The 19,138-nt window shown below is 36.7% G+C and overlaps 1 protein-coding gene across 1 annotated transcript in view; it reads left to right on the top strand.

Moving 5' to 3' along the window:
* The window catches only part of HEATR5B (HEAT repeat containing 5B), a gene marked incomplete at both ends in the record, with an annotated part of 36,416 nt that overhangs the window by 5,851 nt on the left and 11,427 nt on the right, over nucleotides 1-19,138 (top strand). Inside the window, 11 exons of the mRNA XM_009572297.1 lie at nucleotides 373-548; nucleotides 1,811-1,916; nucleotides 3,695-3,885; nucleotides 5,456-5,615; nucleotides 7,589-7,778; nucleotides 9,131-9,300; nucleotides 11,682-11,826; nucleotides 12,686-12,925; nucleotides 14,781-15,032; nucleotides 17,123-17,304; nucleotides 18,394-18,462. Coding sequence (XP_009570592.1) covers nucleotides 373-548; nucleotides 1,811-1,916; nucleotides 3,695-3,885; nucleotides 5,456-5,615; nucleotides 7,589-7,778; nucleotides 9,131-9,300; nucleotides 11,682-11,826; nucleotides 12,686-12,925; nucleotides 14,781-15,032; nucleotides 17,123-17,304; nucleotides 18,394-18,462 — 1,881 coding nt within the window. The remainder of the gene's footprint in view (nucleotides 1-372; nucleotides 549-1,810; nucleotides 1,917-3,694; nucleotides 3,886-5,455; nucleotides 5,616-7,588; nucleotides 7,779-9,130; nucleotides 9,301-11,681; nucleotides 11,827-12,685; nucleotides 12,926-14,780; nucleotides 15,033-17,122; nucleotides 17,305-18,393; nucleotides 18,463-19,138) is intronic.

The raw sequence follows: 19,138 nt of genomic DNA, 5'->3' as shown, positions 1-19,138 counted from the left end.
TATTGTAACTCAGTGCTCAAACAGAGAGTGAATGAATAACCTTTTTTCTTAAATGTCACTTTGTAGTCAGTGATTCAGAAGCTACTATTAGTACCAGAATTAATCTGTTTTCCTTTTTTCTCTAATTTCCATCTCTTACTACCAGGAGTGATGGTGCATTTATCCAGCTGTTAACTGCATTGACCCTCTGGGATTTAGCTGGCCCTGTAAATGCTAGTGTGTGAATGCATGGGTACACTGCAGTTGCATTCAAGTGTTTGTAAGCTATTTTGTTGTTCGAAGCTACTGCATACGTGTTTTGGTTATCTCTAGTTCCAAATTTTATGTGTGAAGGTATATCCAGAAGTATTCATGTTATGTGGCATTTTGCAGCTTCAGCCAAACAGTGCATCTGGAAGCGGTGCTTTGGAACATGATCCATCTTCTATTTATTTGCGCATCCCTGCTGGTGAAGCTGTACCCGGTCCCCTTCCTTTAGGAGTATCTGTCATCGATGCATCTGTGGCTCTCTTTGGTGTGGTTTTTCCTCATGTCTCTTACAAACATAGGTCAGTTTACATCAGTGTTCAGATTCAGAATCTAATGCCTTGTTCTCTGGATAGTATTATGTTTCGATTTTTTTTTTTTTTTCCTTGAAATAAGAATCTACTTTGATATCAACTGTCTTTAAATTCAGAGTTCAGTATTTGGTGTTCATTGTGTCTCACGATTCCAGAAGATGTCTACTCAGTTTAGAAATAAGGTGATTTCCTCAGTTTTGAAGTTTTGAGTTTTATCAGTTCTGAAGATGAGGGTTCAGAAGTGGAGACTAGATTCTTCTCTCCTGTTACTGCATTTAACAGTAGTAATATCTCTGCAACCAAAATTTCCTGCAAAAATATCCGTTGCAATTAACTTCAAATCAGCCTTGAAAGCATAGGAGTGGCATCCATTGAATTTCATTTAGCTTCCACGAGTAAGACCGTTTGATTTATACTCAGCAAATGATTTTATGCATGATGAAAAAGAGGGAATGGAATACAGCTTATTTTCCTTTGTGTTCCACATTACCTTTGCAGAGTTATGAGTTGTCAGGACTACTTTTGTCATTCAGTTTAGCTAATTCATCACTGAGCACAGAGTGAAAGCAGCTCTAAGACGCGTTTCAAAGTAAAATTATCCTTCAGTGCAATCCTGATGGGAACAGTTTTTTCCTTGCAGTCAATCTCATTTTGCAATAAACGCAGGATAGACTTGAGGCCAGCTTGCAGTAATTCAACTTGATCTATATCTATTGTTAACTATGGAAAATTTGACTGGGGAACTGCCGAGTAGTTAAGAATGCAGATTATTCATTTTACTCCTGTTCTTGGTATCTTCTAGGGAGTACTCCTCCTCCCAGTATCACTTTCTGGCATGGTTAAATGGGGGGAAAATGGAGGTTAAATGGGGAAGACAATAGGAACAATAATAGGAATATGGAAGGTAACACTATTTTGAATGGTAGTGGAGAGGCAGCATTTTTCCACTCTTGTCCTCATAGCCTTCTAGTTATACAGCCAAATGTATCTGAAGACTCACTTCCTCTTGGTGGTGTTTTCTTCAAAAGCAATAGCAAACATTTGTGGATGAACTAAAAGAACCAGGAAAGGGACGTTCAGAATAATGCTACCCTTTCTACCTAAAGTGAATACCTTCTGCAGCCCCTGAAGCATAAATTCTGTGACTGAACTTAAAAGGCCCTTTTGTTGTGTGCATTTTCTTACCAGCTGTGTTTTAGTTTGTATTTTGAAAGAGTATCACTTAAATTATGTTCTTTCCTTTATTTTAGATTACAGATGTTGGATCACTTTGCTGAATGTGTCAAACAGGCTAAAGGTGTTCGCCAGCAAGCTGTGCAGCTTAATATCTTTACTGCTGTTCTTAGTGCCTTAAAGGTAAAACTCGTAAACTTGTAATGGATGCCAAAGTTCCGCAGTTTGATTCATTGATTTGTATTCGATACAAAAGGCTGTTAGAAGAATGTTACTAAACATTCAAAAGTTTGAAAATACCAAAATTGAATTTTTTTCAGATATTAGCGTGAGATCTTGTCTGCATGTATCAGTAGAGAGAACAGACGAGGCTCATGTAGTCAGCATTCTATAGTATTCAGACTGTCTTTTTTTTTTTTCTTTTTCAATCTTGTAGTTTTATTTGCACTGTACTCATGGATTCAAGTACTTTGTCATATATATTCAAAAAACCCCTCATGTCATAGAGTATTGTGCAGATGAGGCTCATGGAAATAAAAACAAAAATAGATTTGGGTTTCCATTTTGGATGTCTTAATTTTTTCTTCTTAAGACTTCCTAATATTGCATAGAATTCTAGATGCTTATGTCCAGTCCCACTGACTTCAGTTACAGCTCTGTGTTCTCAATCTACACTTGGAAATCCAACCTCATGCTACCAAGTCAGAAAGCTAGACAGCAAGTCACAAATAATATTCCTGAGAAATACTTGGTTTCAGTGACTTGCATTGCCTCAAGGCTTTGTAGAACAGTGTCTCTAAGCGTAGGATTTTCTTTCTACTAGTCAAATTTCTTAAGGCATTTCTATTTTTTTTCTGATACTGTTTTACATAGTTTCCAGTTCATGAGTCTGTCGGACAACGTCTGTCATTGTCATCGTTGTTCATCTTCAGAACAGCTAAGTCCTGTGCACTGAGGAAGCTACCCTCATAGAAGTGCCAGCCTGTAATTAAAGATTGGATGAGTTTCTTCTTGTCTGACTTTTGCCATACAAAAAATGGCTGCGTAGTTTAAGCTGATTGTTACCGGGGCTCCATGTCCTTGGTTGGTGGACAAAATAAATTGGCAAAACAGAACCTCTCTTCCTTGCTTTGTTCTTAGAAATATGAACCATGTTGCTATAAGTTGAAAAGTAGATTCTGAGACAGATGGCTGGAATTTTCCATGCCATGCCAAATGGCCAAAGAATTGTCAAAATTGAGCTGAAATGAGGATTTCAGAACTGAAAATGAGAATCTGTGGTAGGGCCATCAACTTCTTCCTCTATAATACATGCAATGTTTGTACTTTACACGTGTTTAATTTTTTTTCCCAAAGTAAAACAATTCTTGAAAGTTGTAGTGAAAGGTGACATACTATTAATGAAATATGGGAACCAAAGAAGCTGCAGAAGCAGTGTTTAGTGTTATTGTTCTGTAGAATGTTCGTATAACAGGCTGTATAAATGTTTGCAAAGATGTGATTATTAAGAAAAAAATATTTTCATGTACCTAAAATGTCTTTAATTTAAGTGATTCTTGCAGAAACATAACTGAGCTGTGGTTTTCCTTTCTGACAGAAAGAGATGTTGCTGTTAGATTTTAAAGCTTCTCTCTTTTTGCTGGGGTATCCTGTGTAAAGCTAGCTCAGATGCAGTAGCACTAGCGTGCATGTAGCACTGTAAGTGCCGGTGCAACAGGTCTTCCTGTATGTGAAATAGGTAGAGTGTTGGCAAACATAAGATTGAGTATGTTGTTGATTTTGAGTTTTAAATATTTTCAACCAGTGTATTTTAGGATAAATGACCACAAATTTAAACAAAAGTAAAAGTGCATAATTTTTAATTGAAGATCTCAAATATAGTAAAATTGCTTTTATATCTTCCCTTTCTCCCCTGCTTTGGAATTTTGTTTTCTTTTTTTTTTTCATATTTTTTCATGTAGGGTTTAGCTGAGAATAAAAGCACGTTAGGACCAGAAGAAGTCCGCAAATCTGCTCTGACGCTGGTGATGGGTGCCCTTGATAATCCTAACCCTATTTTGAGATGTGCAGCAGGTGAAGCTCTTGGCAGAATGGCTCAAGTGGTTGGAGAAGCATCTTTCATTGCTAGAATGGCTCAATACAGTTTTGATAAGTAAGTTGGTTTTGATTCAGAAAAGGAAATAAAAGTATAATTTAATGTGGTTTGGAAGGTTCCTCTATGAAATACCATATTGATTATTCTCTTCTCTTCGTGCATGATTGCTATGATTATGTAGATCTAACAAACTTTCAAACAGAGTCTTCTCTTTTTGATTTATTTGATGTGATTCTTACAGGAATAAAAGCTGAGTTGTTGGAAGTACTTGGAATGTGAAATGATACCAATGAATAGTTTTTGATGAGTTACTTGAAGGTGACTAAACTGCTTCAGATAGATAAATGCAGCTTACACCAAGTATGTCTGTAGTATGAATTGTGTGATAGTGGTTCTGTTTCATCAAAACATCCTCTTTACATATTGATTTGGCTTATCTACTGGCCCATAATTTTTTTCCATATTCTGTTGTTAATCTCAGGTCTTTAGAAGGATGTTTGGTAGATATAACAAGACAACATGTTTCCCAATTTTTTGCTTAATTTTAAGACATCAGCCTATCTGTGAATCAGAATGCACCTGCCTCAGGGCTGCAGCCCATGTTTTTGGCTGGCCAGGCTGCATGCACATAGCCTCAGTCCAGCTCTCCTACCTCTGGTAACTCAATTTTTCCCATCATTTCATCTTGTAATAAAGTACATCATCTTTACTGTCTTTCCTTGAATTTCTATTACTGGGACTATTTCCTTCGTTTCTTTCCTAGGACTCAAGTTGTCAATGGTTGCCAGTCTGTTGACACTGTCAAGTAATTTTTTTATATTTGAGATCTGCATTTACTCTGTTGTTCATGGCTAAGAGCATGCTTGCCTCTCATATACAGTCAACCAGGGGAAAAAAAAAAAGTCTTTCTTTGTTCTAATTAGGATACTCTTCTTTTCTTTCTCTTCCCCACCCCCTGAAAAGGTTTTAATTAGTGTTATGTATGTGACATGCATTCAGAAGCAGAAGTATTGTGGAAAATACTCAACAAGTCACTGCTTCATACAACTAGGTCATTCAGAATGCTGTTGATTCTGTATAGTTTCATAATAAAACACTATTAAAAAAAAAACACCACCTTTATTGGAAAAGTCATAGAACTCAGCTGTAGAAGAAAACAGCTGTATTAAAAAGTTATTCAGTTAACTTTGCAGTGGAAGACGTAGTTGTGGATTTCTTTGTCATTTCTCAATATGTGTTGTCATTTTTCTATTCTTGATTCCTTTTTACTGCAGTGGTCTAGCAATGACTTTTCTGCTTATTAAATTAGTCTGCTGTGAAACATTGGTAAACACTAGATGCTTTTCCTATATTCTTTCACTTCCAAAACTCTTCTTCATCTAAAATGTCAAGTTCTGACCAGGAAGAAAGAAAATAACTCTTAAAATATCTTTTTTTTTGTCACTTGTCTTATATGTAATCCAGTTTAATAGCAATATAGATTAAGTACATTGGTTTTGCTTTTGTTGTTAAGGCTTCTCAAGATCTTGTGAGGTTGCCTGCAAAATTCTGCTAGTCATTTGCACTGTTATGGTACATGAAGGGTTCTTTGTAATGACATAATTTCCTTTTATTTAAACATTGATAGGTTAAAATCTGCTCGAGATGTTGTATCAAGAACGGGCCATTCTTTGGCTCTGGGCTGTCTCCATCGGTATGTTGGTGGAATAGGTTCTGGACAGCATCTGAAAACTAGTGTCAGTATTCTTTTGGCTTTGGCACAAGATGGAACCTCTCCTGAAGTCCAGGTAAAAAACACAATCACCACAAAACTACTTAAAAATGTTCAGGATTAAAATTAAAAATTAAATTACCTGTTCAGATGTTCTTTAATAGAGATTGTCACATGTAAGCCAAATCATATGGATGTAGCATGTGCCAGGGAGCGTGAAGAGAGTGGTACTTTCCTTATAAACTCTTACAGTACAGAATCCCAAATATGTACTGCAATTAAAATGTAACCTTACTGTGAGTTAGTGAGGCAGTTGCAAGTGGTCAAGTTAATTCAGACTGACAAGTGTCTGCTTGTCAGCTGAGCCACAGTAATTCACTGTGGGCATATTCCTAACTGACTGTAATTGTAAAGCAAAATGTGTTAGTTCTATCTTAGCTGCCTAAACTAAAGTTTTTAATAAGTGGCTAATGGTTAACATGTGATCAGTTACTGGAGTCTCAGGTGACGAGCATGGTTTTCTTTGCCAAGTAATTTCCATATATGTGATACTGTGAACACAGTATGGCAGTATATCATTTTTGGGCTGTTACGACAACAAAAATCTGTTGCAAGTTAAACTGCAGTTAGGGGACAGAAGGGGAGCTAATAGGAGCCAAGACAAGTCCAAGACAAGGCAAAGGCGGGGAGGGGTTTCTATCCACTATGGACTGTAGACATGTGGAGTCTATAGTCCTCTCACAAGAGGACAACTTGACTGCTAGAAGTTGCTGGTAGCGTAAAAAGGGAACTAAACATGCTGCTGGAAGAGCAATGCCTTTGGAGTTGCTGAATATATATAAATACTGTGCAGTTTGGAAAGTTTCCTAAGTTGAAAATACTTGAAAATTAGGAGAATACTCTGTCTTTACTCTCGCAGGAGAAATTTGAGGGGTTGGTGTCTTGGTCTGTCTTTACTCTCCCTTAAGCATCTGTTTGTGGCTGCTGCTGTAAAAAGAAGAGAGAGTGTGGATACACAGAAACTGTATGGGAATACGAGTAATGGAAATTTGCCGGAATGAAAGGATAAGCTGTAATGTGCTACCATGTGGTTAGGACTGTAGTAGTAGTAGTTACGTAGTTACGTGATTGCTAGTGCTAATGGTTTTTGGGTTGCATCAGAGAGGATTAAAAAGGAGCAGTTTTAAAGGCAGGTTTTCCATCTCATTCCTAAGAGTCTAGCTTTGTAACCATAATATTCTTTTAACTTAGTCTTTTCAGTGCAATTGCATCACATATTTAATGGAAGAAAATTCTGAAATAAGATCATTTATTAGGATATTATGGAGAGATAGCTATGCTTTCAGATCTGTCAGGGGAATTTATTTCCTATGAAACATCAGTGACCAAAAAGACTGCTCCCTTGCCCACTTCTGGCTTTGACAATTATAATAAATTATTTTGCTCTTTTGTTATTTACTTATCTTGCAACTGAAATACATTGATCTTCCACCATTTTTTTTCCCTCATCTTGTAGTACACTGACTGTGAACAGCACTGCTTTCTTCTCTTGCACCCTCTAATAAGAAAATTAATTAGAAAATGCATGTAAACCTTTCAACTTGTCATGAAAATCAGTTTTTACTGGAATGTCAAAGGCACTCCCTACTAAGGACTTTGTCAACTGCCCATTTCAGACTCTACATCCAGTTTTACAGCGGAATGATTCTCCTATCTTAAGAGTCACTCTTCTTTTTTCCTTTTTTGTTTTTAAGCGGGTTGGTGGGTTGTATTTTTCTTCCTCAAAGTACTTAACCATTTTTTGCTCAAATCCTTTGTCATCTTCATCTCCATTATTCCCAAAACTGCTGATAAGCAAAGAGTATGCTAGAGATATTTAAACTCCCAGGTGATTGCTTGAGATTCTGAGACCTTTGAAACACTTCTGGAGGCAGAGTAGCTAACTAGACATGTTTAAGCAAGGATGTACAGAGCTAGGCTCAGTCTACATACAAAATTGTTTAAATTTAAAGTGTGTTACTGAAAAATATTCCTTTGTTTTTTTGATAGACCTGGTCTCTTCATTCACTCGCCTTGATAGTAGATTCTAGTGGACCAATGTACCGTGGATATGTGGAGCCAACGCTTTCTCTAGTTCTTACTCTGCTCTTAACTGTTCCACCATCGCATACGGAAGTACATCAATGCTTAGGCCGATGTCTTGGAGCTATAATAACTACTGTTGGGCCTGAGCTGCAAGGTTAGTGGGAATTTGAAGAGAAAACAAAAAATCTAACGTGCATAAAGATAATATATTGCAATCGTAAATGGAAGAAAATAAATTTTTGTTTGTTGCAGTTGCAGGCGGGGGGGGACATTGACAAATTCAGTTACTGTCCTGCAAGCAACCTCACTTCCAATCCCAATTATGACTGGGGCTTTTTTGACTGCAGTTTGAGATTTGTATAAAGAAGTTGCAGTGATGTATGGTGTTCTGGCTAATGGCAAATTTGCGTGGTAGGTAAAAGATGAAAAAACACCCTCGCTGCATATTTTGCTGCATATATGTTTGTGTATAGGTGCGGCAAGAGGCAAGATTTTTTTCCTCTGCTTTTTCAACACGTGTTGATTTTATTTTTAACTGATGGCAAGAGCTTAAGTTTAACATAATTGATAGTATCGTGAACTATAACTCATTTCCACTCATTCTTGATATTCTTAGATCACTGTACCTTACTGTAGAGAATAAGATCTTGTCATGCCAAACACTATATCTGAAATTCTGTGTCTCGGATGACAAAAACACAGATTTGTAATTTTGTTTAACTGGGATTTTTAGGAATATCTCTAGGACGGTCTTTTGATGCGGTGCCAGAGCACGAGCCACTAGTGAAATTTTAACTCGAAGTAACTGGACTTAAATTTCTAGTTATGAAAAATTTCTAGATTGTTTAATTGAACTTGTGTATCTGCTTGCTGTGTGTTAACCTTTTGATCTGGAGCGTCATTAACTTTTTAAATAAACAACAACTTCTGTAGAATGTCTTCTGCAGGTTACATTTTTCTGTAGTTCAAGATTTTTTTATAAACCTGATGCAGGTTAATTCTTAAAATACAGAATGGGATTATTTTTCAAATTACTGTTCTTTTGAATGCTTATCCTATTAGAGCAGCGCAATTCGTCTAATGGAGCTAACTAAAATCACTTGCATACTTGCTAGCTTTAGTATTACCTTATATTTTAGGAAATGGTTCAGTGCATGAAATGTTGCCCATATGTATAGAATGAAAAAGACTTTCAAAATTTAAATTCAGATTTTACTGGTTTCATGTCCTGGGAGGATATTCTCAAAATATTTCTGACTGAAGATCATTGATCCAAAATTTAATTTGGACAGGGCATTGTTTAACTGAGCTAAAAAAGAGATGTTGAAATACTCTGTAGTGTTTCTTTGAAGTTGTGTAAATATGAATTTGCAGTAGGAATTCAGAAAAGTTGTATGTTAATCTGTGAACTTTGAAGCATTAAAAATTCTTGTTTCTCAAAGGTTTAAAGTCTACAGTTGTCATACAAAATTTTGCTGTGTTAAGGATATCGCATTACATCATTAGGTAACGGAGCTACAATTTCAACAATCCGTTCTTCCTGTTTGGTGGGATGTGCAATCACACAAGACCATTCAGACTCGCTCGTTCAGGCAGCTGCCATATCCTGCCTTCAGCAGCTTCATATGTTTGCACCACGGCATGTCAACCTGTCCAGTCTGGTTCCCAGTCTTTGTGTGAGTACAGAATGCATCCCTTTTGTTCCTCAAAGTCTTATGGATGTGCTTAGCAGGGGACAGGAGAAGCACTTTGCAAGATGTCAAGGATACCAATATGTAATAAGCAAGCCACATTTGCAAAAACACTGGAGTGCAAATAAAAAGATGTCTGTCCCCAAGCCATTTTAGATCTTTTCAGAATGCTGCCCACATTAAAGTCATAGGGTCTGATTCTCTTTCACCCTAGATAGTACAGATAGCAAGCATTTATATATAATATGACTGAGTAAAAAGATCCTGAAATGCTTTGTTTCCTTCAACTGATTGCATGCATAGAGGAAAGTGAATGAGTTGGGGAAAGGTAGGAGATTTTGGATTTATTTCACCACTGTCAGCATAGTAGATCCTGACATTTTGACAATTCTTGTGCTGCTGTTGTCAGCGTTGCTTTCTCCCTCTGTTAGTGTTCTGTAAGCAAAACCTGGCTTAAGCCTAAAAGTGAGGCAGAGGCTGGAGCCCAAAACATACCAAATACAACTATAAGAGGAAAGGTGGTGTGTGTGGGTGTGTGTTTTGGTGTGGGGTTTGGGTTTTTTTATTACTACTATTTCTAAAATTATTTTTTAGAGGGTTAGCAGTCCAATTTGAAAAGCTTCTCCCTAATGTCTGTTGGGCGTTTTGCAAAGTTCATTATGTCATTCTTTGTGGAACTGGTGCTTCTGTGTTACCTGAAGGAGTGTGATCCTACTTACGTCAACATTGGAACTTTTTCTTAGTTTGCCATCCAGACTTTCCCTGGTGCATCCTCTCATTGTTACATGCTTCCCCACCCCCACACTCACCCTTGCTTCCCCCCTGCACTCTGGAGCACTCCTAGGAGTGCAGTATGTTCCAGAATCTGTCATTTGTCCTTCCACAAAATTTTGCATGAAAGAGGTGCAACGTACCTAAAAGGAGGTAGGCTCTTTTGTATGAATACTATGTACAACATGACAAACAATCTCTACAGCCATTTACTCTAGTAAAGTAGAGTACTTACTCTAGTAAGTACTAGTGGGTAGTATTACAGACAGTGAAGTTCATATAGGAATGACGGTTTTGAAAACTTTTTCCAAGGTTTTCGGCTATCTCTTTCCTGTTCGTTTATGGTCCTCTGCTAAAGAAAGCTATTTTCCTTCTCTTTTCTCATATTCCTTACTTCCAAGTCATGCTTAGTTTGACAAGTTTTCCTCTGAATTGCCTTACGCATTTCTTTATACTGCAAATACATAGGTATGTAGGCAACGACTGCCTTACCTACCCCATTAGCAAACTCTTCATTGCTTTCTAACTCACTTCTGAATGGAATTACTGCCAGGTATCAAAATTAAACCACACAGTTCCGCACTGTAGTTTCATTTCTTCTTCCTGCATTGGCTTCATAACCACTAGTTGTTTGTTTTGTAACTTAAAACGGCGAATACTCTTTCCATTAATTAAATCCCCCAAATGTTCTGTGTTTTAGTTCCATTAAAACCTCAGTGTGATATTTAGAGGTTCTTTAAAGTCTGCTTGTTTTTTCAGGACTAAAATCTTGTATATTCATATGTGGAATAAAGATCTACTGTTAAAATGCTTTATAAACTATACAACCCTTTCATTTAGGAAAGCAATTTCTATCCACATAATAACCTAATACTGAGAAAGCAAATGTGTATTTGGTTTATTAAAAACCAATTCCCCAGGGTAAGTAAAGAATCAGAGTTTCTTAAAGAGCACTCTTCATCTCTTCCACTGTAGAAAAACATACAGTTCTCTGTGCAGCTACTTCCTCTCAGGAAAACAGGGACCATGCACAATTCTTCTATAAGAAAAATATTTGCTTGTACTTGAGGTGATTCAAAAGGAATTAGAAGCCAGTGTTGGTTAGCGAAGAAATCTGAAGCTGTCTTATTGGGAGGTATTTATAAAAACTTATGCTATAAATTCTGTTACAAGTTTGCAATAAAAGTTTTTATGATAGCTGCCATGGGTGGTGCAGCTGATGATGGCTTTCTGTTTAAAAGAATGTGATCTACAGCTATAGCAGAATATGAGGTTGAGTAGTACTGGAGAGTGTAACAGATTGGAAAGTATAATCAGTCTAAAATCACACTCGCACAGTAGTTCCAATATTTAAGCTCTTATCTGTTTAACCAGATAACAACTGTCAGCTCTGTATATGTCAGCTTTATTTTCACATTTGTACATTATAGAAAGTGCAGACTTCTGAATTCTCAAGGTCTTGTAAAAAGCTTGGTACCCAACAGCTCACACATGGGCATATAATTGAAAAGTAGAACGCTGTTAGTCCTTAGCAGCACTGATTTATTGATATGGGCGTGCAGCAGTTCACTCACCTGTAATGGTTCTGATTTTAGGTTCATCTGTGCAGCTCCCACTTGCTGCTTCGCCGGGCTGCAGTTGCATGTTTACGACAGCTTGCTCAGAGGGAAGCAGCAGAAGTATGTGAATATGCCATGAGCTTAGCAAAAAATGCTGGAGACAAAGAAAACAGTGGCATCAGTACGTATTTTTTTCATGTGGCATTTTTGTAACAGTTGAGTGCACATATGTGGGCATATGTGGTTTGCCGTCAGAGAGGGGAAAAAACCCCCACACGCTCCCACTCCCCACCCCCCCAAAAAAACCCAAAAAAACTAAAACCGTCCCTTCCAGCTGCAGTAACTTCTGGCCACACCCCTGCTTACCTCTTGAATTTCACTTTGAACTTTACAAGAAGTTAAATTATGACTTAAACTTCTCTGCCCCATTAAGAGCGGCAGAGAAGTAGGGAACACAGTGTATACACAGTGGAAACATTTTACAGTTTTTCTGGTATTTTAGATCTTGCTCTTTTGAAAATTGACTTAATTGTATGCTGTTTGATTGAGATATCTGATTTTGTTGTATTCTGTTAGCAGCACGTCTGCTAGCCTGTGGACTTTGCTGGCTGGCTCAATTCTTACACGTATCATTTTATTCTGAAAATAGGAGGCTCAACAGTGTTGATCCGCACAGTCTTCATACGAACATAAAATCGTGAGCTTACTTGTATTAAATCACAGCAGTTAAGTCTGTCTCTGGAAAGATTCTTGAGAGTCCAGTACTAATAGGGGTTTTTACAAATTCATGGGGTGTGTACTTTTTTTTTTTTTTTGAAGTAATACTATGAGGTGTTATTTGCCTTGCAGAAAATATATTAAATGAATTGCTGTATTAAAATCTTTCTAGTGTTAATTCAGAAGAAATTCAGTAATATTTTGGTGTATCATTGCCTGAACTATACACACACAAATACGCAATGTCCAATTCTAGTCTGTTATTCCAAATTTTAAAACTGAGTTACTGATTTCAGAAAAGATTTCTCATTATCATTTTGCAGATATGAATCCTTTTGCACCAGGAGCTGGTTCTCGGCGAGATGCTCATTCCCGGCATCAGGGGGTTAATATAACAGAGACAGGCCTCGAAGGTGTCCTTTTTGGAATGTTGGATCGGGAGACTGATCGGAAGTTGTGCTCAGATATCCATGATACTCTGGGACATATGCTTTCATCACTGGCAGTAGAAAACCTTTCTCACTGGCTAATGCTTTGTAAGGATGTCCTTGCAGCTTCCAGTGGTAAGTGTTCTATAATGTTCACATAAATGACAGTATGTCCTTGGTATTGGCATCTTCTGGCAATATGTGTTTGGAGCTTGTCTTTTATCCTAGTTAAGACATAGCTTATAATGTATATAGAACTTTGATTATAGTGCATTAAAACTTGCTTAGAAAAAAGAAATCATCAATGTTATGTTAAGTTTTAAAATACGGCTTTTAATCTTAAAAAGTTAGCTGCCTTAAAGTAGGATTTCCAGCAGAGAAGCAGTGTGATTATTACTCCGACATTTCAGTATCTTAGTGAAAGCAGACATATTCTTTTTAGCCTTTATACATCAGGACCATACAGAAGGAAGAGTGCTGTACACACTCTGAGCTTTCTTTTTTGAGGTTTTGTGAGTTACTGATGTGATGGGTTACCGTGGTGATGAAACTTTTGCTTGTTGTTCAGCTTTGCAGACTTGTTTGCAAAGATCTTGTCCTCTGAGACCTTGTTCCTGTTTTTCAGCTTGTAGGATGGTTGTGACACAGGTGCTGCTCATTTCTCTTGCATTTATATATGTTTATGGTATACTGTGAGTTCATCCTGAAGCTCTTTCTAAATGTTGCCAGCTTTGCATTTCCTGATGAGTAATGCTACCGATGATTTCTTTATGCGATATAGTTACCATATATCTGCCCAGTGAGAAAGACCTTGTTTCCTGAGTTTGAAGTTGGCATGTCCTTTTCTTATTTCATGTGGGATGGGGTTTAAAGTTTTTAACATGGTTGTCCAATCTCTTATTTATTTATTAGTAGGTGAGATAATTTCTGAGAGATATTCAAATAAATTTCTCTCAGCTGTACTTAATAAGCCAGCAACTTCATTTTGAACTCCTTTGATCCAGCTAACTGGTATATGAATAAAATCTGGTTTGCTTTTTAAGCAGAGACTTATAAATCAGCCGCATAAGGTCCTGGATGCCTTCTCAAAACACTCTTCTTGTGAATTGGCTTCATCTGTGTTTGATTTGCCATAGTCTTTCTCTCTTTATTGAATGTCTTGGCTCTTCAGCTGCTTAAATTTAGACTTTCTAAGAAGCATGCCTTAGTTGGAGTGGGTTACCCTTGCAATAATTTCTTCTTGTTCTTCTGTAATTATTGCCAGAGTAATTTTTGTCAGTATCTGGCATTTCGCTAATTTAGACCTTGCCATTGAGATTTTATGTTCTCATTTCTGAATAGCAGAAGTGTATGTTTAGTGAGTTGGTTTTTGTCCCTGTTTGGATTTGTTTTTTTTAATGTGATCCCTGAAGTATTTTTATTTTCTGAAATGAAGTCTTACAGCCACACTTAGAGAAAAGAATTTTTTGAATGTTAAGCACATTTGTGGATGCCATGAACTGCCTACTTGGCTGCATATCTGTCCCATGGCATGGAACTCTAGTTTTGTTTCAGTTTAACATGCACTCTAGCTGTTACTTGAAACGAGCTGAATAGTTCAAAGCCAAGCTGATTCTTTGATTCTGAGCCTGGTAACCTCCTTACCCTGTTTACTGGCAATTTAATAGGTTAATTTTCAAAGGTGAGCAGTTTAGATACGGGATTCAGCTATAGTAGTAACTGTGGAGAATTAACATTACAGGAATTCATTTCATATAATTTAAGCCAAATAAAGGGTAACATAGCCTAGATTAGAGGTGGAAAACATTTCTTCTATTGATATTCCTATGTCTTTCTACATTTTTCAAATGTTGTTGTTTCAACAGAATTATTAGTCTGTTTTGAATCTGAGTGTGAGGAAAGGCTTATATCCTTAGCTGTCTTCTGCGGATTGTAACAGTGGGATTTTTTTTTTTAATTGTTCTAATTGTTTTAATTGTTAATGTTGTAGACATGAGCACTGCTGCTCCCTTGGGAGGAGGGAAGGATGAGGAATCAGAGAAGAAGGATGAGATGGACGATGATACAATGTTTACCACCTTGGGTGAAGAGGATAAATCCAAGCCTTCTGTAGCACCTCGTTGGGCAACTCGTGTGTTTGCAGCAGACTGTCTATGCCGAGTTATCATGCTGTGTGAGAATGCGAACAAGGCACACTTTGATCTGGCACTGGCTCGTTCAGCCAGACTTAAAAACCCAAAAAGTAATTACAGAATGTGCATGTTTTGTTTTAGTTTTTTGGTTTTTTTGGTTGTTTTTTTTTTTAATTTTTGACACCTCTTTACAGCTAAGATTACACAAACAAGAAAAAGATATAAACAGTTATCCTTTCATTCAACTGGTTAAAAACAAAGGAAATGGCCAGCAAAAGGCAATAAAACTGTAGTTGTATAACCATTGTAGTTACTGTACCGTGAACACAAAGAAATGAGATTTGTTGGAGGATATAAGTTCTGACAGACTGATCTAATTGGAAAAAAATACTCTTAGATTTGCAGACCTTTTCTCCAGCCTGAAATAGAAGCAGTAAACTTATAGCTAAGGGTGAGCTGGGAATAGTTTCTCTGAGTTTTAGATAATGACAGCAATGAATTAGACTTCAGAAATTCTTTTAGCATCTCCAGACTGAAGGGAAAGAAAAAAGAAGTAAGGCCAGGTAATTATTGTTGTGGCATTGATTGCGAAGTGAGGGATGTGGGAGGGAGCTATCATAAGACATGGACCCAGCTGCTTTATAAAGTTCGTTCTTTTGATATCCATGAGAGTGATGAATATTAGTTTTAAAGCTCTTGTTTTGAAGATACTCTTATGAGTTAGAGGATCAAAATTGAGAGGTCAGAGATGACCGTTTTGTGAAGAAACGTTTTTTCTACCAGATGGTGGGAGGTTTCTGTCCTTGAGTTATCCATTTGTATTGGTTCTGGTGCATAGTGATTGTTTGCTTTCACCCATGTAGTGCTCATGAGGACTTTGGAGGATGAATATCATGAGCATCCTAGAATGCATGGGATTAATGGATTTTAGTGTCTATATTGTTGAGGGTGTCTGTTATGGTATGGAGATTTATCAAGTCTTTGTGTTGCTTTGATGCAATCTGGTTTTGGCACTGGTTTTGTGAGATGCATTGGTTGATGCATTGGTTTTGTGAGAATCTTGTTTCTGACTTGATTTGAGGCTGAGGTCACTGTTTGAAGACTAAGAGGGAAGAGTTTTGGGAAAGTTTATTTTGAGATGGTGTTGTACTATAGAGAAAATAATGAAATAACTGCTGCTTATAGGATCCTGCAGGAGATTGCATATAATAATCCTGAGAATTTATCTCTCTGAATTTATTTAAAGTGAATTTGATGTGTTTGGTATCATTGTAAAAAGGAAAACTCAGCAAAATTCTACCTCCCCAACTTCAACTTCCAAAATATTTAAATTTTACTAGCATCTGTGATGGTCTTAAAAAGTAAGTCCAGACTTTACCACTTCGTAGTTTTTAAGTGATCTCCAGTCTTTCTTTACTGACATGCCTCTGAAAAGTTTCAGCTACAAAATAAACTTTTCTTTTTTACCTTGAGACTTGAAAATATGTAGAGCTTTCATAATTTGTGGTTTTTGTTAGTCACTCTGGATATTACATTTTTAAATAACTTATTTTCGTATTGGTTGTACAACATCTGGTAATTTCAAATTGCAAGTAAGGAAAGAAATAAAGTGAATAAAAAGAGAAGAATAATCCTTTCGGAAACATTACTGAGTTATGTATTGTTCTTTTCTGCATGTTGTCTGCTGCTTACTTACAGCCTTTGATGTGGCTTTTGGGAGCAGAACTAGAGGCATACTTAGTTTTTAGGTGTTTAAATGTGACGAGGTTTTCCTTTATCAGCAGGGGTCACTATAAGCATAGGACTTGAACAGGAATTGTCTTGATCTTTTTGTAGGTTTGGGGGGGGATCACTAAAATTAGTTTTGCTATATGTTCTAATCTCTTCTAAGCTGCTCAGCCACATTTAGATACTCTATTCAATGTAATTTCTGTATATCATATATTTCATTTTGTTTCAAATTTGTGCTGAATTTTTAAAATTGTCTTAGGAATAAAAGCCCTTGTATCGTTTGGGGGGGTGGAGGAGGGGAGAAAGAAAAATAGATTACATTCTTTCCTGCCTTCTTCCATACCCTAAATGTGGATCTTCGAAAAAGTATAGGTAAAATTTGTACATGTCAGTGAGGAAAATATTACAAATCTGTCATGTTAGCTATCTTTTTTAAGTTACTAAATAGTTCTTTCTGTTTTGTTCTAAGATGACTTCTTAGTACTCCATCTCTCTGACCTTATTCGAATGGCATTCATGGCTGCGACTGATCACAGCAACCAGTTACGAATGGCGGGTCTTCAAGCTCTTGAAGACATTATCAAGAAATTTGCATCGGTTCCTGAGCCAGAGTTTCCAGGCCATGTGATACTGGAGCAGTATCAGGCTAATGTGAGACCTCCTTTATAAGTTCAGGAAATTGTATATTTATGCCAATATGCCAGAATTAGCTTTGAGAACATTCTGTAACTTCAAAAGACCTGTGAAGAGATTTTTGTGTGTGAAAATGTACTGAAGAGACTTTTTGTTTTTGTATCTCTTCCTATTTATTATAATCTAGTAGCTGACGAAATTTAAAAATTCAGTAGCTATTGATTCTTGAAAGCTAAATAATACAAGTTACATTTAATTTTTGGCAAGAGTGGCATTTCATTTGCAGAATTAGGAATTGGAAAATAACGCTGATTCAGTTCCAAATTGAATCTAATAAATCTGTTTTCTTGGGAATTAATGAATATACTTTTGTTTACATGAAACCTGCAAAAGTGTAGGAATGGGAGGTGGGAGTTGAAGATTTATTTTGGGGTGTTATTGCTTTATTTTGTTGCATAGCTTAACTCTTTCATCTCTTTCGTCTTCACTGTGTCTTCAGGATCTTTGCAAATAGTTTTTAAAGGCAGGCTTTCATCCTTTTCACTTCCTGCCTTTTTCTTCTTCCTTCTGTAGTGCTGTAACCATTGTTTCTGTCTCTTTGACTTGGTTCCTTTTGTTTCTGAAAAATGCTGCCTTATAACAACTGCCTAAAAGGCTTTTTTGTCAGAATTTGTCATTTTGGGAACTTGATGCAAATCCAACCATGAACATTTGATTTCACATCATTATTCCTTTGGACATCAAAAAGTCATTGGCTTCTTGAGCCTTAGCATAAATTGCACCTGTAATACTTTCATGATTAAAAGGGTACTCATTAACAGAAGAAAGATAATACCACATATTTGACAAAGGTAGTTGAGGCTTAAAAAGGCAGTGGGCAAGCAGGAAAAAAACTAGTTTAGGACTTCTTTGTTGTTGTTTAAAGAATACTATTGCATATGTCTGCTAGACAACAAGGATAAGTTTGGGATGTAACTGTAAAGCCAAAATTGGCAATCTTGTCTTGCTTGTTCTGTATATGTGCTTGAGCCTTAAACAAGGTGAGATGAAGAATGTTGTATCACTATTGTTTTAATTGGATTTTTAAATTTTTCTTCCCATCAACAGGTTGGAGCTGCCCTGAGGCCAGCTTTTTCCCAAGATACACCGTCCGATATAACTGCAAAGGCCTGCCAGGTACAGAGGAAAATGTGCAGATAATATAAGCCAAACTGGTTTTCCTTCTTTTTGAAAGAAGGATGCAGAAGAGAAGTACTAGCAAATGGCTGGAAAATTTTGTAATCCTAAGTCGTGATGTTTTTGCAACACCTTTTGAGTCTCCTAGCAATATATTTTGTTCCTCAGAAGTGCAAAAGTCCTTTTTGGGAGCTACATCAGAAAATATTTAGTCTTCTGAAACTAATTATGTCTCCATGTCAATTCTGCATTTGTTGCTAAAAGGAAAAAAAAAAACCCCAAAACCTAACAACAACAACAAAAAACCAAACAAAAAAAAGAGGAAAAAACCCCTTGCTTAATGAGACCAATAGTAACATATTTATTGAGTTGCCTTTCAGTCCGATCAAATATTTGGGATTACTGGTAATTTACCTTTAAACACTAATCTTCCATTCAGACTAATACACTGTTTTAGATTTTAGAAGCTCTGAGCGTTCTCATTACAGTCATAGTAACAACTTCTCAGTGAAAATTTAGTGAAAGATTTTTTTTGTGTGTGTTTTTTCTTGTGTATGATCTTGTGCTACTGTAGTTTAAATCATCTATCAGCAACATGGCTGTAGTAGTATCTGGTATGTGGTTTACACAGCTAAATTACTACTGTAGTTTAAAGCAGCAGTTTAATTAGCTATGC

Source organism: Fulmarus glacialis, unplaced genomic scaffold (genome assembly GCF_000690835.1).
Source record: "Fulmarus glacialis isolate BGI_N327 unplaced genomic scaffold, ASM69083v1 scaffold43352, whole genome shotgun sequence".
Taxonomy (NCBI): Eukaryota; Metazoa; Chordata; class Aves; order Procellariiformes; family Procellariidae; genus Fulmarus; species Fulmarus glacialis.
Note: the sequence above shows the minus strand (reverse complement) of the source record. Positions and strands in the feature narration are given on the sequence as shown.